At 41.5% G+C, this 24,753-nt stretch overlaps 1 protein-coding gene and 1 long non-coding RNA gene across 4 annotated transcripts; both read left to right on the top strand.

Moving 5' to 3' along the window:
* Window positions 1-4,462: 4,462 nt before the first annotated feature.
* On the top strand, window positions 4,463-10,210 carry LOC134222227 (uncharacterized). Its single transcript, XM_062701369.1, has 3 exons — window positions 4,463-4,928; window positions 5,264-5,548; window positions 5,652-10,210. Exons 1-3 carry the CDS (start codon window positions 4,463-4,465, stop codon window positions 10,208-10,210), a joined length of 5,310 nt encoding a protein of 1,769 aa, XP_062557353.1.
* A 7,403-nt stretch (window positions 10,211-17,613) lies between these two features.
* Window positions 17,614-24,169, top strand: LOC134221017 (uncharacterized). Of its 3 annotated transcripts, none has more exons than XR_009982168.1 (5): window positions 17,614-17,661; window positions 18,506-18,692; window positions 18,798-18,998; window positions 22,417-22,707; window positions 23,793-24,169. It is a non-coding gene; the product is annotated as an uncharacterized LOC134221017 (long non-coding RNA). The 3 variants fall into 3 exon arrangements; XR_009982166.1 differs by having other exon boundaries at window positions 22,498-22,707; window positions 23,793-24,160; XR_009982167.1 differs by having other exon boundaries at window positions 17,616-17,661; window positions 18,513-18,692; window positions 22,498-22,707; window positions 23,793-24,162.
* Window positions 24,170-24,753: the final 584 nt, after the last annotated feature.

The raw sequence follows: 24,753 nt of genomic DNA, 5'->3' as shown, positions 1-24,753 counted from the left end.
AATCTCATTGAAGGCGCGCCCCTTATCAATAGGAAATCAATCCTTTCTTGAGAAAACAGAACAGTAATACTGTTTTTGGCCATGCATCGGAGCCCTATCCACATCCTTGTCTTGCTTCTAGAATATCACCAGTGAAACTCTTAATACCCGGGATTTAGCTCTGTCTACAAGACCTTTTCAAGCAAGAGAATTTGTTCAGTCATGAGGACTTCCGTGTGTTCCTCTCACTACCATTGTTCACCAGTTCAAGAAGAGTTAGTACGTATTTAAACCCCTAACCCGATTTTTCTAGCAGTCAGTCAGGACCGGGTACCGAGGTTTTTTAACTAATTGCTTGAAAAGTTGTTTCCGCTGCATACAGTTTAGCCTCAAACAATAAGAATTCGAGTCTTTCAACTGTCTGCAAGGTAACATTAATTATGTTTTATTTCTGAGACTGCTGTTGGTAGCGAGAACTAAATACGATGAATCCTTAATTACCACAACTTATTGCCCTAGCTAGAAAAATGGATTAGGCTAGGGCTTTGGTATCTTTGGACTTCGATCTTAAAGAATGAAGATGTGCTTCGATTCGGGGTTGGAAAAGTTATTCTCTTTATTGTCAGTCTTATTGGATAAGAAACTTCTTAATTCTAGTACATCGTTAATTCTTCATTATGCTTTCTCTGTCTATGATGTGAGAAGCTAGGAACAACCATTTACTAATTAACCAATCAGAGGAGTGAAAATCGTAAAGACAATATTGTCAGATTTTCTGGATATGATACACTGCGCGGCGTTTGTAATGTTCCCAAATGGGTACTTGCACAAAACTTCACGCGGCGAATGACTGTCGAAAGATACGGCCGCGCCAAACAATACACCGCAATGCTATTCACCCATAAGAATCAAGTAAACGGTAGAAAGCGCGGCGGTACCTTTCATGAAAGGTTCGCCGCGTGCAATTTTGAGAAAATCAGGCAATAACCAATACGTATACATAGTTGTATCGAAGGGCGTGTTCACATTGCTTGCCTTGTTGTCATGTTGTCACTGAAGAAAACAAGCGCATTGCTCTAGTTACAAGCACTTGTGTGGTATGGGAATCGATAGGTGTAAAGAAAAGATATTTTAGTTACTAGATAAAGATTGTCGCTGTCGTCGCTGTCCGGAACATCTTTTGCTGGCGAGGATAGGGGAGCTAAATGTCAAAGAAGAAAAATCCATACGATTTGACAGGTATGTACCACACATGTTTCGGACAGCAGAACAAAGGGAACCGAAGCGACAATCTTTATCTAGAACTAAAATATCTTTTGTGTAAAGTGACATGACACAGAATAATTCTTAGAAATGTTGTATGTCACCTAAAGGAATTTATTAGCTATGGAACATTATGTTCCAGATGGATTCATGGAATTGTTGTAGGGGAGAACGGTCCAAAATGCACCCTGGGGCAAAATGACCTCACTCATAAGTTCACTCATATAATCTGTTGTAGTACATTTACGAACGAATATTACCATTACACTTCATAATTAGTTATCCATCAGTGAGCTCCATTGGAAAAATTTAGCAAAATCCCTTCATATTCACTTGAATTCAACGATTTGTTATTCTTCCGCCACATCCGTAAGATTGTAGTTCAATCCATTAAGAAAAAACAAACAACCATGCGTTCACCATCATTTTGCATGCAATTGAGTCATTTTAGACCACCATTCGAGCGTTTTGCCCTAGGCCTATTTTTAAAACATTTTTTAAATCCGTTAGAAAATCATGAAAACCTTATTGTTTTGAATAGGAGATCATTGTGAAATGTAGCTGGGTTTGTAAATGTTGCACCTATACGTTGAAATGGTTGTGTATTTTTGTTTATATGGGCGAAAACATCGAAAAAGCTTAAGGGGTGCATTTTGGACCGTTCTCCCCTAATTCCACTTAAGTGAATGTGAATAAGCGCATCTGGCTTGCGCGTGAGAACATTCTGAAATTGAGCTGCATGTTTGCTCTGTTGGAAAACGTTAAGATCTCTTATTTATGATCTTTGCAGATGAAATAGATATTTAGTATGCTACAGGGCTCTGTTTGGTAGATCTTACACCGCAACACACTACGTCAAAGTGATCTACCGTGTTACGGGAAACCTCTTAGAGAATAGACTTTATGATCGGGAGGAAACGGGTATCTTCAACAACAACAAATGCATGATAGCTACATACATGACAATGCTCACGAAAAAGCAAAATAAGGTTGTTAAAGATCTTATGGTAATTTTTTTGTTCAGTCAAGCAAATGGCACCAAACTAGTCAGTAAAAACTCAAAAGTGATTTTGTTTATTGGAATATAACGAACAACATGAGAAGCCGCTTTCTCAACTGTTGTAGGCCGTTTGATGGAAAAAAGTGTTCAAAAGAGTTACGAAATCTCACCGAAAGCACCATAGATAAACTGAAAGTGACTGGTTATGATCCAATGTCCACATTGAATACAAATTTACGCATTTGCACGTCCTGTCGTCTAAACATTGACAAAAGAACAATCTGTATATCATCGGTTGAGCAAAGCGCAGGAAGTTCGAAAACGACATCAACTGAGGAATTGCCAGATGTACCGACAACAACTGAGGAATTACCAGAAGTATCAAGTGCTGAGAGCCTTGCCACCGTACCATCAGCGAAATCTGTTTCAACAAATCAATCGGAAGATGAGTGTATCCAAAAGGTCAACATCGAACGCTTTAAAGAGGGCATAGCTGGGATAAAAGTGACTCTGATTAAATGGAGTAAGATGGACTACGTTTATTACCCGGAGAAAAAATGCCGTGAAATAAACGAAGCTGTACGAAGAAACCTCTTCAAAATAGGACCTGATGATGTGGAAAATACAGAAAATACAGGTAATTATAAATATGAAGGAAAGGTTCTCGAATGCAGCCACGACAAAGAAAGAAAAATTATTGATTTTGTCGATGCTGCCAAGTTCGTGGTCTATTCAGGATGCCATTGATGAGTTCAAAACCAATAGAAGTACAGTAAAAGAGGCAAAACAATTGAAGAATAACTGTCTTTCAACCAAAAATACTAGGTCTAGTACTGCATTAACAGATGAGACAAAAGAAATAGTAGTTCAATATTTTGAAGATGATGAAGTAAGACGAGCTATGCCTGGTCAAAAAGATTATGTATCAGTAAAAAAAGATGGAAAGCGTCAAGCAATTCAAAAACGATTAATGATGACGACTTTGAAAGAAGCGTACACACGTTTCAAGGACATTCACGATAATATTAAAGTAGGGTTTTCCTCAATGGCAAGCCTTCGGCCAAGGCAATGCAAGCTTCTTTCCAATTCAGAAACACATAATGAGAACCCATGATTTTACATAGTTTGAAAAGAATCAATTTAACAAAGGATATTAAAATGTTAACTGGTAGTCTTTTGTGTGAAAATACAACATCAAATTGCTATCTGCGATCTTGTTCGTATTGTCCAGGTTCTTCATCATTGGAAAATACTTTATTCGCTGAGTTTGAAGAAAAATATATTGATCAGTTATCATTTGAGCAATGGGTGACCACGGATAGGTGTGACCTAGAAACTATTGTAAAACCTGTAGATGAGTTTGTGTCATATTTTTGCTTGAAATTAGAAAGTTTTATCTCTCACGATTTCATTAAAACAGATGTGCGCAACAGTTGTGGACCCCTCGTCACTGGGTAACGCACATTAAGGACGGTTGAGACTGGTTAACTGAAACTGTAACTTTTCGCAGACGTCATGCAAATGTCAGTAAATTAGGACAATTTTCGTTGTCATTTGTGATTCCAAATTGTTAGACACACGACACACGTTGAAATTCAATAAATTAAAAGTTAGTTTTGCTTAGTTTCTATTAATAAATTACTATCGTAAGTATTACAAACACATTAAAATTGTACATTCAACACTCATTAAATAAATAGTTTGAAGGACACTTATTTCAACGTAAAAACTTGTTACACGAGGACGGATTTGTGAACGAAGAAGACTAGATATTGTGAGTAACCTAAAACTATTAAAACCTAAACAAAAAGTAAAAATAAATAATTTCAGCTTAAAGCTTACTCTGAACTAAAAGGACGAGTTTGCCTTCGAGAGGTCCGCTGAACGTCTCCGTGTCTCCGTAACAAGGACTTTAAGAATATCTATACGGATATTTCATAACCATGTCGAGTGATGAGCCGAAAGGAAGATCTAACCTCAGATCGAGTCAATCTACCGACTCAGTACAGCATCGGTGTATGGTATGCAGTCTCCCGAATGAAGCTGATAGAAAGATGGTCCAGTGCGATGTATGCGATCGTTGGGTTCATTTTATGTGCGCTGGCGTAAACGATAGCATCGAGAACGAAAATCGAAGCTATATGTGTGGCATGCAACCAGCCTGAGCCGTCCGTGGCATCAACATCCAACAGTGTACGAGAAGCGAGGATTCAACTCGAGATGCAACGTTTGGAAGAGGAGAAGCTACTCCAGGAAAGGTTGCGAGAGGAAAGAGAAAATCAAGAACGGGTCCTGCAAGAAATGACGATACGCTTGGAGCGGGAACGCGGAGAAAAGGCGATTGCGGCAAAGCTTGCTTTGGAGAGGGAGCACATTCAACAGAAGTATAATCTGCTCCACACGCAGCTGAGCGACGACGGAGATGTACGTAGTGTGCGTAGCCGCGTAAATAGTGGCACCAGCAAGGTAAACAACTGGATGGAACGGAATGCACCAGTAACCCTAAGTACCAATCCTGGTAGTAATACCACTGGGCTTACGTTACAGCAAGAGGCACGTCACAGTTCTATCCCAAGCACCTCCTTAACTACCACGGTTCTTCCTATCACCACTGCAGCATCCCAAGTCAGCACATCCACTCATGCAGTCAATGCACCCGACATTTCGCTGATTGCTCCATCGAATTGTGTGTCGTCGCTCCCAATATCATTCATGCCAAGTCAGCCTCTATCAGTGCAGTCGTTAATAACACAGCCAACAAATCACATGTCGACTATGTGGTGTTGCAGGAAACCAATACCTGCTCCGTCGACTAACACGCGAGAGAGTGCAATCACAGCTTCTACGTTTCGCCAGACGAGCCATGAAAACAGTCTGTTTGTGATCTCACCAACAACATCCACGACGGTTGCATACGCACTACCTACAGCATCGTGTAGTACGATAGCGCCGGCTTCAGTCTCATCGTATAGTAAACAAACTGCGATGATGCCCACATCAACTCTACCACTACACCCACAGACATCAGCAGCCGAGTATCGCACATCGCAAGCAGCAGTAATGCCATCGATATCTGTGCCGTATGTGCAGCCATCTACGTTTCCTTGGAATGTATCATTGCCACCCCCAGCACACCAGTCTACACCAACAGGCACACCGCCGAGAAGTCAAACAACGAATGGAATGACGGGGAACTTCCCCTATCTGGCTCAGCACCGGACGACATCAGACAACCGTGCATCGCATATAGGGCTAGGTGCTGCCGCGAATTCTTGTTTTGGTCAGTATGTTCCCTCGGTCAGTGCGGTAAGTAATCAACACTGGGGTAATGATTGGCAAAATACACAACAGAATCTGTGGAATTTCATTCCCAACCCTTCAATGTCGCAATCTGTACCACACGCGATAGGATACTCTGGTAATCAGGTATATCAGGGACACATGGGAAAGCAAATTAGGATTCCGCCATCTCAACCGTTGTCAACAGGGATATTACAAAGCGGTTGCTCGGCCCCGAACGTTTCGGTTTATCCAACTTCAAGTGTGTTAGGGCCACCGTGGCAACCGTTAGATGGGGCAAATGTGGGACCGAATGCGCAACAGCTCGCTGCGCGTCACGTCGTTCCGAAAGACCTTCCACCCTTTGGTGGAAATCCTGCTGAATGGCCATTGTTTTGGAGCAGCTTTGAAACATCAACGCAAATGTGTGGGTACACTTCGGCGGAAAATCTACTGAGGCTCCAAAGATGTCTGAGAGGAGATGCAAGGAAGGCGGTGAATAGTTTTCTACTTCATCCATCAAACGTGGAGGAGATTTTATCAACGCTTCGCACTCTGTATGGTCGTCCGGACGCTATCATCGGTTCGCTGCTAAATGAAGTCAGGAACACTCCAGCGCCGAAGCCAGAGAAGCTGGAAACATTGGTCAACTTCGGATTAGTAGTGCGCAATCTGTGTGCGCACCTAATCGCATCTGGACAGCACATGCATTTGGGAAATCCGATTCTTCTACAGGAACTAGTGGACAAGCTGCCAGCAAACGTTAAACTGGGATGGGCACTACATAAACAAACGATGGTGGAAGCAGATCTTCGCAGCTTTTCTGACTACATGAGCTTAATCATCAATGCGGCAAGTAGCGTCTCTAGCGGATTGGGAGAGATTCCCAAACCGGATCGGCAGAAAGGAAAAGCGTTCGTCAACTCCGTGCGCGCTGAAGTAGAAGCAGCAGGTAGCTGTAACAAAAGGACGAGCGACTCACAGCCGACAATCAGCCCGAAAGTTCGGCCGTGCGCTGTGTGCAAAATGGACGGTCATAAGCCCAAGGAATGTCCCACTTTCAAAGCAAGGAACATCAACGATCGATGGAAGACAGTTCAAGAAGCTCAACTGTGCAAGCGATGCTTGTATCCCCACGGCAAGTGGCCATGCAAAGCCCCTCCATGCGGAACAGATGGATGTAAGGAAAACCACCATAGATTTCTACACCCTGGATATCCGCGACCTGGCACCAATGTGGGAAATGCAGCTTCTTCGTCATCAAACACTGGAGTCGTAACAGTTCATCAACATTCTCATCAGAAGGTTTTATTCCGTATTATTCCGGTTTCTCTTCATGCGAATGGGAAAACAGCAGAAACCTTTGCTTTCTTAGATGGGGGCTCCGACTCAACCCTGGTGGAAAGTTCTATAGCTTCTGAGCTTGGCATTACTGGGCCGACGGTTCCACTCTGTATGCAGTGGACAAACGGAGTAACACGGACAGAAGATGATTCTAAACGAGTTCAAATGGAGATATCTGGAAATAATTCCATGCGCTATTCTTTGAGTGGCGTTCACACAGTCTCAACCCTAGACCTTCCTCGGCAGACGCTGGATTTCGACGAGCTTCAATCCAAATTTCGTCATCTGAAAGGGCTGCCTGTATCAAGCTACAAAGACGCAATCCCGAGAATACTCATCGGTCTGGACAACACTAAACTGAAAACAACTCTGAAGCTTCGGGAAAGTGGTGGCGACGAGCCAGTCGCAGCAAGAACACGGTTGGGTTGGACTGTATTCGGGAAGTCAGGAGGAACTGAAATTGCATTATCACATCGAGTTTTACACGTGTGTCATCAACCAACAGATGCAGATCTCCACGAATTGGTGAAATCTTTTTTTGCGATCGAGGGAGCAGGTGTTGAGGCAAACGCAATCATCGAATCAAAAACAGAGAAACGAGCTCGAGAAATCCTGGAAGCAACTACGGTGCGTATGAAATCTGGAAAGTTCCAAACAGGCCTTTTATGGAGATACGACAGGGTAGCGTTTCCTGATAGCAAACCGATGGCGGAGAAACGACTGCGATGCCTCGAGAATCGGCTATCCAAAAACCCGGAATTGTACGAAAAGGTGCGGCAACAGATGATCGATTATGTCGAAAAAGGTTATGCTCATAAGGCCACCATGAATGAATTGAAGCACACTGTCCCATGGCAGGTGTGGTATTTACCGCTAAGCGTAGTCCACAATTCCAAAAAGCCTGACAAGGTGCGTATTGTATGGGACGCCGCGGCTTCAGTGAAAGGAATTTCGCTGAACTCAGTTCTTCTCAAAGGGCCAGATATGCTGCAGTCCCTACCAACAGTCCTATGCCGATTCCGTCAAAGAGAGGTGGCCATTAACGCGGACATCAAGGAAATGTTCCACCAGGTGTTCATCCGTACAGAAGATCGTCAAGCTCAACGTTTCCTCTGGCGAAACAACCCGACGGAACCGATGCAGGTATTCGTCATGGATGTCGCCATATTCGGCGCAACATGTTCGCCGTGCTCTGCACAGTTTGCAAAAAACCTCAACGCGAGTGAACACGCAACTGAATACCCAAGGGCGGCCACTGCAGTCGTTGATAACCATTATGTCGACGACTACCTGGATAGCGTCGATACGGTCGAGGAAGCGACACGGCTGGCAAAGGAGGTGAAGTTAATTCATCAGCATGGAGGATTTGAACTCCGTCACTGGCTCTCCAACCGGAAGGAAGTGTTGGAAAAAATTGGCGAGGAACCTTCGGAAGCGACAAAAAACTTCGTTATGGGTAAGGACTGCGGTGCGGAACGAGTTTTGGGCATGATATGGTTACCGCAGGAGGACGTATTTTCCTTTGCTGTTCAGTTTCGATCTGACCTTGATCGACTGCTGGATGGGAGTATCTACCCTACAAAAAGAGAGCTACTCAGCTTGGTGATGAGCATTTTCGATCCGCTCGGACTGGTGGCGAACTTCGTTATTCATGGCAAAGTTTTAGTGCAGGACGTATGGAGAGCAAACACCGGCTGGGACGAAAACATATCTGATGACATCTTTCCGGCATGGCAACTATGGGTTCGATCGCTACGTGATCTTAAACAAATACGTATTGATCGTTGCTATTTTCCGGGCTATAATCCAATGGCACTTGAAACCTTGGAACTGCATATATTTGTGGATGCCAGTATAGCAGCTTATGCCGCTGTTTCCTATTTTCGTATTGTCGACAGTGGCACCATTCGCTGCAGCCTTGTATCATCGAAAACCAAAGTTGCGCCGCTCAAACAACTTTCCGTGCCTAGACTGGAACTACAAGCCGCAGTGCTTGGGACGAGGTTGATGAAGTCCATCACCAACAGCCATACTATCTCTATCAGCCGAAAAATATTCTGGAGTGACTCCAACACTGTGCTTTCCTGGATACGGTCTGACCAGCGAAGATTTCATCAGTTTGTGGCGTTCAGGATTGGCGAAATTCAGGAAGACACCGATGTTTCAGAGTGGAGAAAGGTGCCATCGGCTTGGAACGTAGCGGATGAGGCAACGAAGTGGGGAAATGGTCCGAAAGCGTCTAAAAGAAGCAGGTGGGTGCAAGGACCAGAATTCCTCTACAAAGATGAATCAGAGTGGCCCGAACAAAACAAAAACTGGACCACCGATGAAGAAACGCGAGCATCACTTTACGTTCACCTACAGAATGAGTCACAAGAAACTATACGTTTTAGGCGCTTCTCCAAATGGGGAAGATTAGTGCGTGCCGCAGGATACGTTCTGCGATTCTGCAGCAATCTTCATAAGGCAGTCAACAGAGAACACTTGCCAGTTTCCAAAATTCTCAGTAGTGATGAGTTGCAGAAAGCAGAATGGACCATACTCCGCTTGGTCCAGCGTGAAGCGTTTCCTAGCGAATACTTGTTGCTGAAATCAAACCAACAGGCTCCAACCGGTGAATCGAAAGTGTTAGACAAAACTAGTAAGATCTACAAGTTGTGCCCTTTCATTGGAGCTGATGGTGTCATACGAAAGGATGGTCGAATTGGTGCAGCCCCCTGGTTAGCAAGCGATGTAAAATTCCCTGTGATTCTGCCCAAAGGGCACTACGTTACGGCGTTGATCATCGACGAAGTTCATCGCAAGTTTGGCCATGCCAATAATGAGACGATCGTCAATGAAGTGAGGCAGAAATACCACGTGTCCACTCTTAGAGCTCTGGTGAAGAAAGTAGCAAGAAATTGTAAACTGTGCAAAGTGAAAAAAGCTGTTCCACAGGCTCCACGAATGAGTTCACTCCCGGAGGCGCGACTTGCGCCATACGTGAAGCCATTCACTTATACTGGCCTTGACTATTTTGGACCACTGACGGTGAGAATCGGCCGAGCTAAGGTCAAACGGTGGGTGGCGCTGTTCACCTGCCTCACAACCAGGGCAGTTCACCTGGAGGTGGCATTCACTCTTTCCACAGAATCGTGCAAGATGGCTGTCCGAAGATTTATAGCTCGCCGTGGTGCTCCGTTGGAAATATATTCGGACCAAGGAACGAACTTCCAAGGAGCAAGGAAAGAGCTCAGAGAACAAATTCGTCGAATGAACGCTGAACTATCAACGTCATTTACTAATGCAGTTACACAGTGGCTAAACCTAAACCCTCCCTACGCCCCACACATGGGGGGCGTATAAGAAAGGCAGGTGAATTCAGTAAAAAAATGGGTTGACTGCCATGGAGATCCCCAGAAATGCCGATGAAGATACACTGCTCGCTACATTATCGGAAGTTGAGTCTATGGTAAACACACGAAGCTGCAGAGGATGAAGCGCTGACCCCAAATCACTTTCTGCTTCTTAGCTCCAACGGGGTATGCCAACCAGCAGTAGCACCACAGGACGAAAAATCGGTGCTGCGATCAAATTGGAACCATGTTAAGGTAATGCTAGATAGATTCTGGAAAAGGTGGATCAAGGAGTATGTACCCGTTATTGCAAGACAGACGAAGTGGTTCGGCGAGGTGCGACCGCTACAAGTTGGCGATTTAGTTATTGCTGTCGACGAAAAGGTGAGAAATAGCTGGAATCGAGGAGTCGTCGTTGGAGTGCACCCTGGAAAAGACGGTCGAATAAGAAGTGCAGATGTAAGAACTTCAACAGGAATTTGCGTACGGCCCGTGACTAAGCTGGCGGTCCTGGACGTGCGTAATATTGGAGGTATGGCTGAAGTAACTTGCAGCAATACGGGGAGGAGTATGTGCGCAACAGTTGTGGACCCCTCGTCACTGGGTAACGCACATTAAGGACGGTTGAGACTGGTTAACTGAAACTGTAACTTTTCGCAGACGTCATGCAAATGTCAGTAAATTAGGACAATTTTCGTTGTCATTTGTGATTCCAAATTGTTAGACACACGACACACGTTGAAATTCAATAAATTAAAAGTTAGTTTTGCTTAGTTTCTATTAATAAATTACTATCGTAAGTATTACAAACACATTAAAATTGTACATTCAACACTCATTAAATAAATAGTTTGAAGGACACTTATTTCAACGTAAAAACTTGTTACACGAGGACGGATTTGTGAACGAAGAAGACTAGATATTGTGAGTAACCTAAAACTATTAAAACCTAAACAAAAAGTAAAAATAAATAATTTCAGCTTAAAGCTTACTCTGAACTAAAAGGACGAGTTTGCCTTCGAGAGGTCCGAACGTCTAGACAATCCAGCTTTTTAAAAAATACGAAAAATACATTACAGAATGTTGAATTTTTAGTCATTTGTGATTTTTCTGAAATTTTTTCTGAAAAGATGAAGTGCAGTCCCATCACTGGAACGTACAACAAGCTACAATTCATCCATTCGTTATGTATTTTAACGGAAGTACGCAAATTGAACACTTAAGTTTTATTATAATTTCCGAAGATTTAAGACACGATTCAGTATCCGTAAACTTGTTCATTGAAAAAATGATTAACTTTTTACACGTTGATAAGAATAAAGTAGTCAAAAAGATATATTTCATGTCTGATGGAGCAGCGTCGCAGTACAAAAATCATAAGAATTTTTCGAGCCTATGTCAATTTAAATCAATGTACGGAATTGATGCAGAATGGCATTTTTTTGCTACGTCACATAGCAAAGGTCCTTGTGGTGCTATTGGAGGAACAATAAAGCGCATGGCCACAAGAGCAAGTTTAGCCAAAGAACGTGAGCATCCAATTATAACTGCGAAAGAACTTTTTGATTTGGGCGAATCGTAGAAAAGAAAAAGATTTAACCAAATTATCATTTTGTTTTAATACTACTGAGGCTTCAGAGCTCAGCGAGCAATATAATAATGCAAAACGATCCAAGGAACCCAAAAATTTCACTGTTTCATTCCATTGTCGGAAAATAAAATTAAAGCAAAACTATACTCAAACTGTGCTGATAATAATTCAATAATAACTGTAATTTTCGAACTGTCACTTTTAAGTTTAATTCTCCAAATGAGACAGACCCTTAGCTCCATTGTATACGAAGGTGATCGTAAGGCCAGAGACACGAAGCAACTTAGGCTTTGGTCCGATTCGTGAATTAAAAGCGAATTAAACTTAAAAGTGACAGTTCGGAAATTATGAAATCCCCCGCTCATAAGAATGGCAGGTGCTACCCAGCAAGACCAACAAAACATCTATCAAAAATGATTCAATATCTGTCAAAAGTAATCTTGCTCTGCGAGCAGGGTTATTTGGAAATTTTTGAACTGTCAAGTTTTTAAGTTTAATTCGATTTTGATTCACGAATCGGACCAAAGCCTTAGCCTGCAGTGGTCGCATTTCTTTCTTCCAGTGGTAACCATGTTGGAACGCTGTAAAACGGAGGCCTTCCTCGTTTCAAAAGTGTATTCCACTTATTGTGCCACCCTAAAATGTTATTGGAACTTCGAGGAATACTGTTTAGGGCTGGGTGGTGTAGAATACACGTATGCATACGTAGAGTGCATTATATACTTAGGGTCTGTCTCATTTGGAGAATTAAACTTAAAAGTGACAGCTCGAAAATTAAAAAATCAGCCCGTTATAAGAATGGCTAGTGCTACCCAGCAATTCCAATAGGACATCGATGGAAAATGATTCGATATCTGTCAAAAGTAATCTTGCTCTGCGAGCAGGGTTATTCGATAATTATTGAAATGTCACTTTTAAGATTAATTTCAGTTTAATTATCCAATTGAGACAGACCCTTAAGCATTATATACTTGTAAACATGTAGAGTAGAAGAGAAGAAGATGAAATAAACGGGGAGTTGATTGTTAGCTACGAAGCGACGCGGTTGTTCTTTATTCAATCCGACACTACAGTTTTTGGCGACGAGAGTAAAATAAATCTCTAGATTAACTTGTTTTTCGATTGTTGTGGTTTTACGGTTTCGGCGATAAAGTGGAAGGTGAGTTTTTAGATGATACTCGGAAACAAATTCCGAATTAAAAATGCGATTGTGTCGTGGGGTTGGAAATTCTTGCAAATCCAAAATGGCGAAAAAAATGAGATCAGTGTGAATATATCTGGAATCAAACTGCTCTTCAAATGGAAAATCTATATAAAAATGGTTATGGTGAATAATTGTTCTGATAGTGGTTATTTGAGTACATGGAGTGCAGGTTTAAGGTGATTATACAATCAAGCCATGGTGAATTTTAAATTCACCACACGGTTTTATACTGCTATTATCAAAAGTTCAAATCTAGCGTAAAAATTATCGTACAATGCTGATATTGAAGTCGATTGTTTAGCATGAGTAAGCAAACAATCTACGGATGTTTCATCCCCATGGGCGTTGTGGTTCTCTCAATTCGTGCTCTTGGAAAATCACTAGAAAAACACGTGGCTTCCAAGATGGCCGATTTGTGGCTTTGTTGTATAACCACCTTAAAAGGGTATCTAGCGACTGAGGTGGAAGTTTGTGGAGAAAAGTTGGGTTAAAAGAAATTGATTTTGATAAGTGCTACTGACATTGAATGGATACAGCCTCGTGTTAGAAAAAAAATGGCTGACGACTAGATTGGCTCATGGAAAGATGCTACTCTGCAAGAGAATAAGGTACACACTAATTTTTTTTCGCTGAAATCCAGCAAAATTTTGCTGGTTTTTTTTGTGCTGTTAAACCAGCAATTTTTCCAGCAAAAATTAATGCTGGTTCATTCCAGCAAATTTTATTTTAGATGCATGACAGTTCTTATGCTGGAAGATCAGCAAAGGTAAATTTATTTTCACTGTAAACCAGCAAAACATTATTTCCGAATATGACAGATCGTTTTCTGAATTATCAGCAAAGCGCAACTTAGATTACTGTCAACCAGCAAAACTACATTTCGAAAAATGACAGCTATTTTGCTGATATTTCAGCAATTTGATTTTGATTACTGACATATCAGCAATTGCTCATTGAGAAACTTTTGCTGATTTTTCAGCAATTGACCTGTCCCGTCCTCTTTTGCTGATTTTTCAGCAATTGATTTTTCTCGTAAATTTTATATGTTTCAGTTCTGCTATTAGATAATCCGGAACAGTTGGCGAAAAGGATATTCGCGTTATGTTGATAAGTACGCCTATTAGTTCCATATATTTGCAATCATGTGGCACTTTATGACTAAAAAGAAATGGAAATGCTTGCAGCAGTAATAGATACTGTGGAGCTGTTTGTCTCATCTTGTGCTTTGTCGGTTGCAGTAGCATAGAGGCAGTTATGTTGGCGGACGGTTTGTTTTTTGCGTCTCGATAGCCGTAGTAGAATGTTTTTATACGATGATTAATGAAGACGATTGAAAATCCTAGTGACTTATCCCTGTAGTAATGTGCAAGAACTAGTTGTATTGTAATGGGAATCACTCCTTCCGCTAGATCATGCATTACATCAAATGAATGGTTGTTGGTCAAATGGAACTGTTGTAATTCATTCAGGATACACCCGTTTGGTTTAAGTCCACAATCCTTCGGAGCTATTTGTTTGTTGTGTAGTCGACCGAGATTCTCTTCATACCATTGGCGATCGCGCAAGGGATAATTGTTCGAATGAGAATCATCAAGAAATTCATTTCGGGTTATTGTACACTCAAAAATAGCTTGCAGATGGTCCTAACAACCCAAACAGTTCATGCATCGCCAATGTATCACCAGCTACAACAACAACTGTCCCGCGAATGGTAATTTTTTCATCACCCAAACAAACTGTAACGGTATGTATTGGAATGTATCTTTAATCTATAAATACAATAAAATACACACTATAGTTTTTCGGTTAATTTATAGTTCTGCCCATACTCGCTCGTACATATCTGTCCCATATGATAGTCGAAATAATCAAATTAATATCACCTTTATGCATACCATCTTATGGAATAATTATTGCTTGCCAAACGTATAAAACAGTTGTTCTATTTATAGAATACTGGGATAATATGAGTTCAAAAATCCCACTCATTATTCATTATCCATAAAAATTAAATGGATAGAAATTTCTTAATTAATAATTTAATAATTTACAATTAGCACCATTCATCAAAATTTGGGTATACTATAGAGCAGCTTAAGCTAAGTATGTATTAATTTTTAATGATAGATTCGGTTGTTGAGCGGTGGTGTTTACACGTTCGTTCAATTCAAGTGACTTGTTCAACTCAATTGAAAAGTCTAACGTCAAACTGATACTGAACAGCTCACATAAAATTACATAAATAGCGTAATGGAACATCAATGTTGGAATATGCGAATAATTTGGGCATTGTAATAGTTGTAAAAAAATTTACCTTGATTGATATCTCTTTGCCCATAGCGAATCGGATACCTGTCCTTTCTCTTAGCATGACGGCACGAGGTTCCGGAATCGTTCCTACTGTTTCGTTTATGAAATTCCGTTGTTTAGCATGCGTTCTGACTTTTTTTTAAGATATCATCCAACCACATGCTGTTTTGCAGTTCAACTATTCGTTCTGTGGGAATCTGGGGTGCGTATTGGTCTATAAATTCGGACACTTTATGTCGAACTAAAGTATTGATTTGTCCAACGATAGATTCACAGAAATCCATCACTTCCTTCAGCTTTTTGTCGGTGAAAGACAAGTCTGCTTTTAACCGACAAACAGATATTGCTGCAAATTCCTTTATGGCTTCCGAAGTGCAATAGGTATTCGATTTCTGCTTCATGGTCATTCTGTACTAAAATATCAGGAGGCTGCTCGGTATCGACATTGTTTTGAAGAACTGGAGATTGACTTATTAGTAGTTCACCAGGCGTATTGTGGTTCACCGGGTTGTTGGGGAAAGGGTGTTTTGTAACAATGTGATGTTTTAAGCTCCCAAATGTTCTGTAACTTATTCGACATCCCCCTTGCATGCAGGTGTAATGGATAAAACTTTTGTCAAAATCTTTTTTATCGCTGTGTGTTTTGTAATTACTGGTAAGTTTACCTCGAGCAACACAGAGACTCCCTGAATCAAACGGCCTCAGGGTCGGCACGCTCACCTCCAGAAACTCGCGGACAGGTAATTCTCGCACTCCAAATAGGAAAACCACAGTATTTTAACAGAACACACTTTATTCGGCTTCTCTTTTCTAACCTCTTTCCCTTCTAATCTCTCCTTCCCACTTCCTTATTCGCTAATCTAACCTTACTTCGGGGCCCCTACTTCCTTCCACAGTTCCACCACACCTTCCCTTCCTTTCCTGCTTCCTGTTCTTCAATGGCGGCTAATCCAGGAACGCCGGCGACTAGCGATGGCGTCCCAATGTCTTTCGGGGTGGCTTGGGCGTCCGTTGTAGTTTCCGGGACGGAGACGCGCACTCGACCTGCCAATATGGTGACGGATTGGCCTTCGGCGGATACGATGCCGGTATTGGTCGAGGACGGTACACCACGGCTTTCTTCGGGACTCTAAACGGCGGCCTTCTGGTTTTGTCCAAAAACGGCGGGGTTCTGATAATTGGAGGAATAATGCGTTCAGGTTTTGCTACTACGAGGTTACTACCGTTTACCTGATGTCTACTGCACCGACTTTTATTCCACTGTCCACTTTCTCTTTCACTATGTAATACTTTCGAATTGCTAGCTCCTAATTTTCCAACTCAAACTTTCTTGGTCGACGACTTTTCGTTAGTGAAGAGTTCTGTGGACAGGAGACGGTAATACCATGCATTGAGGTCTATGACCTCGTCCTCGGGCAGTGACCTCATTTCCAACCAAATGGCCACATTACGCCACTCCATTCATGGGCCGTCCAAAGGGCTTTTCCTTGGTCCTCTGGTGGTGGGACACTGTACTTCAGTAGGTGGTTGGCTGCATAGGGTGGTGGTTTAGGACCTAGCCTACTACAGGGGGCTGACTGGGAAAACCATACACTGAGACACGAGTATTACCTGCATTTACAACATTTATTCCACGAAATACACTACACTAAACACGGATTTCTCGGTAACACTCTCGACATAACCTAACCAACACTTACACTCTCCCCAGCTCGGGTAAAAAATATTTACAAAGTGAATATTTTTTATCTGCAAACCTCACTAGCTTTCACTGATCACACGTACCTCTGAACCTGCACAACACGAAAAACCAACATAGAGACAGTATTAACTTCTTTGACTGTAGATCAGAAACTTTTCGTCCATGACGTACTAGATTAAAATAGAACAAATAACAGTAAAATTGTGTGAATTTGGATAGCATTGCGATTGAGTTACGGGGTCATAAGTTATCATTGTTGTAATTACCAACTCAACTCAGTTTCATAAACATGTGTTACTACTGACCATCACCGTCTATGACTCCGGTCTCCAGCATACAAATACCAAGGTTTTTAAACCTGGCAACCTCTGTGCAATTTTTACCAATTATTCACCGATTGCTTGGAAAAAACTTTAATACAACATGCATACAAATTAAAATGTAATAAATACTACTAATAAATAAATTGGAGCATTGTATAATAATAAATTCAAACAAAATGTATAATGAATTATTTCATTTGTGTTGTCGGACTTTATTCTAGTACGTTATTCGAGATAACGTTATCATTTACTCTTGTGTGCGTGATTCGGTTCTGTCAAAACTGTCAAAAAGATGTTCAATGTGGCACGGACAATATGCTGTTATCATGTGGTAAGTACGATGTGGTTTTAGCACGAAATTTTTATGATCTGCCGGCTACGAAAAACCTTAATATCGTGGGTAGTGTTTTATTAAATATTGGCCAATTGATCTATCCATTGGTTCTGGTTTTTCGCTAAGTTGATCGTAATTAATTTCCTGCTAGAAGCTCATCAGTTGCTTCTCTATGGGGCACCACGTGGTATTGAATGGTGGGTATGAATAGTGTTTGCTTTTGTTTTTGTGATACAGTGACGCAGCGACACTTCGGAATTACTTCTGCACAATTTACTCACATTTTTACAATCTCCTACACACAATTTTCGCTCAAATACATTACAAACGAAAACTTGCTTGCAATATTGCGTACGAGACCAACTAACTCTTCCAAATAAACATTTTAAAACAAGACCTAAACTACTGCTACCAGGGTTGGGAAAAATCAAATTTTCAAAAAATCGAGGATGATCAAACTCACCCGCGATCTTACTTTTAAATTATCAAGTGATAAAAACTCGCCAGCGATTAATAATCGTTTGAAAATCGTATCTTGGTTTGAAGCACTTACCGTTACATTTTGAACACTTTTTCCTTACTACCATGAAACCATAACGCCAAATAGAAGATATAACGGGACTGTTGACAATTAGCTGATTCTAGTGTAGATTAATGTTTGAATGAAAATTTTGTGTTTATTATCGTTTGAGTACATAATTTGAGAAGTTGTCGCCGGCGACAACTCGCCTACTGTTTTCACGTGAAAAGTTTTCACATGAAAATTGCAATCATTATCGTCTGATAATGATTCAGCACAACACTGACTGCTACAACATGCTAATTAAAAAAAATTCCTAAGTTTACAGAAAAAAAACATGCATTTCGACAATTACGACGACTAAATGACTATGACGAAAATACAACTGCCTACTATTGAGCAACGTTGCAACTAATTATGATCGTACACTGGACATCTCAACTGACGACATCTACGTACATATTTACTTCTACTACCCGGGATTCGACTGTCTGTCGACTTCTGGCAGGTGACAAGAAGGCTGAGTATTTCGAGATGATTTTTATCAAAATCTCTTCCTCGTTCCCTATCCAAAATTATCGACGATTAGAACTTTAACTTTCATTCGTTTTAGGTACCTAAGCTTTTAAATCGGCGGCGGAGAAAACGCCCAATGATTTCCCCTGTGAATCTCCTACCTCATACGAACTGGTGCCAATTTTGCGCAGGATGACGCAAGGCGAGTATTGCGGTCCGAGCTTGGCATTAAACTGATTGCCTGCCGACGATTGGCGGAAGCTCCGCTTGAAGACTCGTCGACCCACGTCAAACGTCGGTGAGTAACGTTTATGTCGGAGATCGTAACGTCTTTTTGTATCTACGTGAGCTTTTTGGAGATGATCTTTTACCAACTCACTAATCCTTTTGCTCACTCCTCTCAACTTATCCACTCTCTGCTCTACTGATATGTCAGCGGTTTCGTGTAGCTTATGCTCAGAACCTTTGCTGATTATTTCTGTCCCGAATATAACGCAATGTGGACTGAATTTAATTGTCGAGTGGAATGTGTTATTCAACACAAATTCTATCTCAGAGATCCTGGTGTCCCAAAGCTTTTGATCTTGCTTTACATACGATCGTATCATAGCATTGATCGTTCGGTTTAGTCGTTCAGCGGGATTTGCTTGGCTTCTATGTCGCGCATTGGCCCAGTGCTGAACTTCATATCGTTCAAGTAAATTTTTAAAGTCTTTCGACAAAAATGTGGTCGCGTTATCGGTGCTAACGATTTGCGGAGTACAGAACTTTCTGAACCACTGCTCTTCCAGTATTTTGCATAGAGATACACTAGAAATCTTTTTCACAGGTGCAAGTAGGCAATACTTAGAAAACAGGTCCATGACCACTAATAAGTGAGTGTTGCCCATCTTGCTCCTGGGAAGTGATTGAATGTAATCCATGCAAATTAGCTGGAATGGTCGTGTGGCAATTCTTTGTTTCCCCATTTCGGGAGCGGTAGACACAGTCGAATGCTTATTTTCCTTGCATGATACGCATTTGGAAATGTACCTTTTTATATCGGCACTCATGTGAGGCCAATAATACCGGCGTTTGATTTTCTCGACACATTTAACAAATCCAATGTGGAGATTTTGGTCGTGTTCTTGCTTCATAATGTGGGTTCGTTTTGAAGCGGGCACACATTGTTTCCATTCGAAATGGTAGTCCAGTAGGTCGGATCTGGCCGATACAAACTTATAGAGCAGACCGTCTACTATTTTGAAGTCCATATAGTTTTCCGGATTCTCTTCTACAGCATCAAATAAATTTTTGTACCACCCGTCTTCGGGCTCCTCATCAAGCGATTCGATCGATCGGGAGAGCGCATCTGCCACTATGTTCTCTTTTCCCTTACGATGGCGAATCTCCATGTCATACTGCTGCAGTTCGATGCTCCATCGACTCAGCCTGGAGGATGACCGCCACTTCGCTCGCATAATAAAAGTAAGGGCAGAAGAGTCCGTTACCAAAGTGAATTTGGTTCCTCTATATAACCCCGGAACTTTTCTATGCAGCGCAGTGCAGCAAGTCCCTCCTTTTCAGCCGCATGGTAGTTTAATTCAGCTCCTTTGAGCTTCTCGGAGTGGTAAGCTATGACCTTTTCCTCTCCGTCGTGTATCTGGGTGAGCACACCAGCGATAGCGTTGTCGCTTGCGTCCGTTTGGACCGTAAAAGGGAGCATAAAATTTGGGCTGGTCATCACAGGAGCAGAGATAAGCTTCTCTTTGATGATCTGAAATGCATTTTCGGCTGCCGCGTTCCATTGCACCCTCTTTGGCTTATTTTTCAATAGGTCAGTGAGAGGTGCCGTGATTTCGCTATAGTTTGCGATGAACCTACGGTAATAATTTATCATACCGAGGAATCGACGAAGCTGTCTTACCGATTTAGGAACCTGATATCCAAGGATCGCTTGAACGCGATCTGGATTAGGCCGCAATCCTTCTTGGGACAAAATGTACCCAAGGTACGGCAATTCTTGGCAGCAAAATTTGGATTTTTGTAAATTAATGCACAGATTGGCTTCCTCAAACGCTTCGCTAGGTCTTTCAATTTTGTATGTGCTCTTCGAATGTTTGGCTCACGATTACAATATCGTCCAAATACACGAATATTGCTGGTTCAAGTGCACCGTGGCTCAGCACACGATCCATCAATTTACTCAGCGTAGCAGGACTATTTACCAATCCAAACGGTAGCCGAGTGAATTGGAATAGCCCTCTACCTGGGATTGAGAATGCTGTGTACCTTCTTGACCCACGACACAAAGGAATTTGCAAAAGGCCTGGGATAGGTCAATGGTAGTAAGAAACCTAACTCTTCCCAATTGACTCAGTATTCTGTTCTGATGTGGCAATGGGTACGCGTCCCTTTTGTGCGTTCATTCAATTTTCTGGCATCTAAGCACAGCCTAACGTCTTCGCTATCTCTTTTCTTGACTGGAACCACAGGTAGCGCCCAGTCAGAATCTGATTCCTCTACAATACCGTCACGAATCATGTTGTCCAACGCCAGATGTATCTTCCGTTGGATTTCTGGACTCCAGGGATACGGGTTCTTCCTAATTGGATCTGCCTTCTCATACTCTTCTTTCATCTCTATCGTGTGTTCTATTAAGCTCGTTTTTCCAAAATCGCCTGGTATCGCTACTAGAAACTCCTTTTTAACCTTTTCTAATTCCTCCTTTTGACTGTCTGTTAATTCTTCCTCAATATCCAACTCATTTTGTACACCGTCGTCTAGTGCATCAATTGGTAGATCCTGGATTGTTGGTCTAATGCCAAACTTTTGCCAAAAGTCGTACCCAAGTACACACCGACGGTTAAGTCTCGAGCAATTATTACCGGCAAGATTTTTGTAGTACCATTGAATGTGATTGGTATATAAGCACATCCAAGGACTTCTAAGTCATCTCCAGAGGCTGTCTGCAGAGTGACCGAAGTGGGTTCCATTTTAAGACTTAATTGTTTTATAATTCTCTTCGCACCTATCCCTAGAACAGTCCGTGCAGCTCCACTGTCAAGGAGACCAATTAGCTCAATTCCCATCATATCTATTCTTGTAAATGGCCTGGCGTCTCCACTTAGTTTGACAAGCAAAGTGGCAATCTCGTCTTGCTTTTCGGGAATGCCATCCATCCTAGAATAGCCTAACTGACGTAGAATAGCAGTTGGATCATTTGACAATTTAGACTGAGGACTTTCCGAATTTAAAAGACTGTTCTGCCTCACTGACCAGTCTTTTTCAAGTTTTTTGACTGACAGAACGGGCATTGGTGTGGGAAAACCGGGAAATCCACATTTTCGCAAAATCGTGTCTTTCCGCAGGACATTCCCGAAAACTATGTCCATCATCATGGCAATTTAAACATAAACCACGCTTGATAGGAGTGTATGCCTTAACAATCCTTTGTAACGCGCTAGTTCCGCTGGAACTGGGTTTTTGTTCATCCTGCCTTCTTTCTTGCGGTTGAAAATTTACCGGAGTTGATTTAGGTTTGGGTTGAAATTTCTGGTGAATACTAACTTCTTCTTTTCTATATTTTGTGGGTTCATATTGGTTGCCCATTTTCTTGTAATTATGGTTGTAATTCCGTCCTTGGTACCCTCCTTTGTAATTAGATTGGAACCTATTATCTGACTCATTTCGTCCTCTGTACTGTGATTGATTAACTTCTTCTATTTCTGTTTTAGGCCTTTCAAATCGAATGTCTTTTCTAGCGTACATTTGCCAGTTGATAGAGTCAAACTTTTTACCAAACTCTCTCATTCTAGGAATGGTAGTCACGTTTGCAGCTAACATTGCTGTTCTACAATCGATCCTGGTGTTTCGGAACAAGACGTCAAATTTCCTGTCATCATCCCACTGTCTGGACATACTACGAAAGATTCGAACCATATCTAGATAGTAGTCCTGAAATTTCTCCCGCGGACCTTGTCTTCGCGCATTGGCTAAGCGTTCGTATTGGTAATCGATATCAACAGGTAGGAACTCACTCTTCAATTCTTTAACTAGACTAGCCCATGTTCGCAATTCGTTATTACCGTTGACCTCCATAAACCACGACCTAGCTTTACGCGTAAAAGATGATGCGCAGAAACAAACAGTTCCGCATCCGAGAAACCTTCCGACCGCGCGTTAAATTCCACTTCTTTTAGGAATTCGTTAAGTTTTCTCCCGTTGTCCATTCCATCGTACCTAACCGACCATTTATGGACTGGTAATCGATTGTTTCTTGGCCTTTCTACTTCTCTCGGATGTGCGTTCTCATTAACATCTAAATTGATGGATTGAGAATGCCTGCTTCTCTCAGATATACTCTCCATCGAACCATATTTTGTTTTTACCCATTCATAAAAATCATGCTCATTATTAGCTTTCTCTTCTACAACATTCTCATTTTGAACCGACCGTCTTTCCATTGGCGTACTAGAGCTTTGCTTGGCTTGTTCTATCTCGCGAGGCTTTGGAACTGCCGGAGTTTCAAAACTTGAATCCGCTGAATCAGCTGATTCACAATTTCCTTCAGTTTTACATTTTCCTGCGAAAGCTCTTCCATTTTTCCTTATTGTTTGTTTCAACTGTAAATCCTACCGCGCCTGCAACTTCAGTAGTCTGCCTATCTTCGCGTATCTGGGTATTTTCGGTGTTTTGTTGGTATCCTCACTCGCGTTTTCTACCGTAACTGACTCCTTTCCTAAAGTTTGCTTATCTGATTGCTCACGAATTTGTTTCAAACTATCATTTAAAATTTTCATCTCAGCCTCTCTCACTGCTGTTATTGGCGAAGTAATAGAGTAAAACGTGTTCACTAATTTAATACATTCTCCTGCTATCATTGCTATGCTGTTCAACTCTTCTTCGGAATCCACACGTGATTTCAATCGCTGCATTCTAAACAGAACGTGTAGTAATTTAGATTTAAACTTTCTTTCTGGTGCTTTCAGCACTTTTCTACCCTCTAACACCACTTTCACTGTCTGTAGCTTCGCATCGCATTCAGTTAGTTCATTCATCGAGTCAATATCGTCGTATTTGTACTTTATGCATTCTTTATTCTCTCTTTCAGCCTTCATCTTCGTTCTCAATTTTCGTTCCAGCTTGCTGCGCGATTCATCTCTCATGTCGATGTTACGAATGAGTAATTCATGATGAAGTTCATCATCCGCGAGGTGTGCAGCATCCAGCGAGTGGTACTGCACCTGCAAATGGGCTAGCTCCATAATGCAAATTGGATAATTGAAAATACTACCTAGTTAAATGCTGAACGGTTTTGCACGTTAAAAAAAATTGAAAAATTAGAAAAGAACTACCTAGTTTTATGTTAAACGGTTTTGCACGTTAAAAAAAATTGAAAAATTAGAAAAGAACTACCTAGTTTTATGTTGAACGGTTTTGCACGTTAAAAAATTGAAAAATTGTATATTCTAATAATTTAAAAAAATCCTAGTTTAAGAAATCGGGAATAAACCACTTTTCTTTTTGTGTTTTATTGACAAAGTCCGCAATCACACACGCATGAACAAATGTGCTCCGATATTATTTAAATAATTGCCGACTTGTTTTTCAAACAATCGTTATTTTCACTCTTTTTGGACTATCAAAACCCCTCCGAATACGGTTAGAAGCCGAACCAGTTAAGTCACAGATTCACTTCCTAAATACTGTCTAATGTCAACTGTTTCGTGAAGGCCTGGAAGTTTTCCCAGAGACCTCTGTAGTGACCAGCTATTTCAAGTGCGATTTTCCGAGCTGCCAACAAGAAACTGATGGTAAGTCAACTTTATGTTTGGCGCCAAAGTGTAATTACTGGTAAGTATACCTCGAGCAACACAGAGACTCCCTGAATCAAACGGCCTCAGGGTCGGCACGCTCACCTCCAGAAACTCGCGGACAGGTAATTCTCGCACTCCAAATAGGAAAACCACAGTATTTTAACAGGACACACTTTATTCGGCTTCTCTTTTCTAACCTCTTTCCCTTCTAATCTCTCCTTCCCACTTCCTTATTCGCTAATCTAACCTTACTTC

This window comes from Armigeres subalbatus, chromosome 3 (assembly GCF_024139115.2).
Source record: "Armigeres subalbatus isolate Guangzhou_Male chromosome 3, GZ_Asu_2, whole genome shotgun sequence".
In the NCBI taxonomy this organism is placed as follows: domain Eukaryota; kingdom Metazoa; phylum Arthropoda; class Insecta; order Diptera; family Culicidae; genus Armigeres; species Armigeres subalbatus.
This window is presented reverse-complemented; position numbering and strand designations above follow the sequence as displayed.

Coding starts and splice junctions, on each gene's coding strand:
- LOC134222227 (XM_062701369.1), top strand. CDS start 4,463: ATGCAACGTTTGGAAGAGGAGAAGCTACTCCAGGAAAGGTTGCGAGAG. Junction 4,929..5,263: donor GCTGATTGCTCCATCGAATT/GTGTGTCGTCGC, acceptor CTACACCCACAG/ACATCAGCAGCCGAGTATCG. Junction 5,549..5,651: donor ATGTTCCCTCGGTCAGTGCG/GTAAGTAATCAA, acceptor CACACGCGATAG/GATACTCTGGTAATCAGGTA.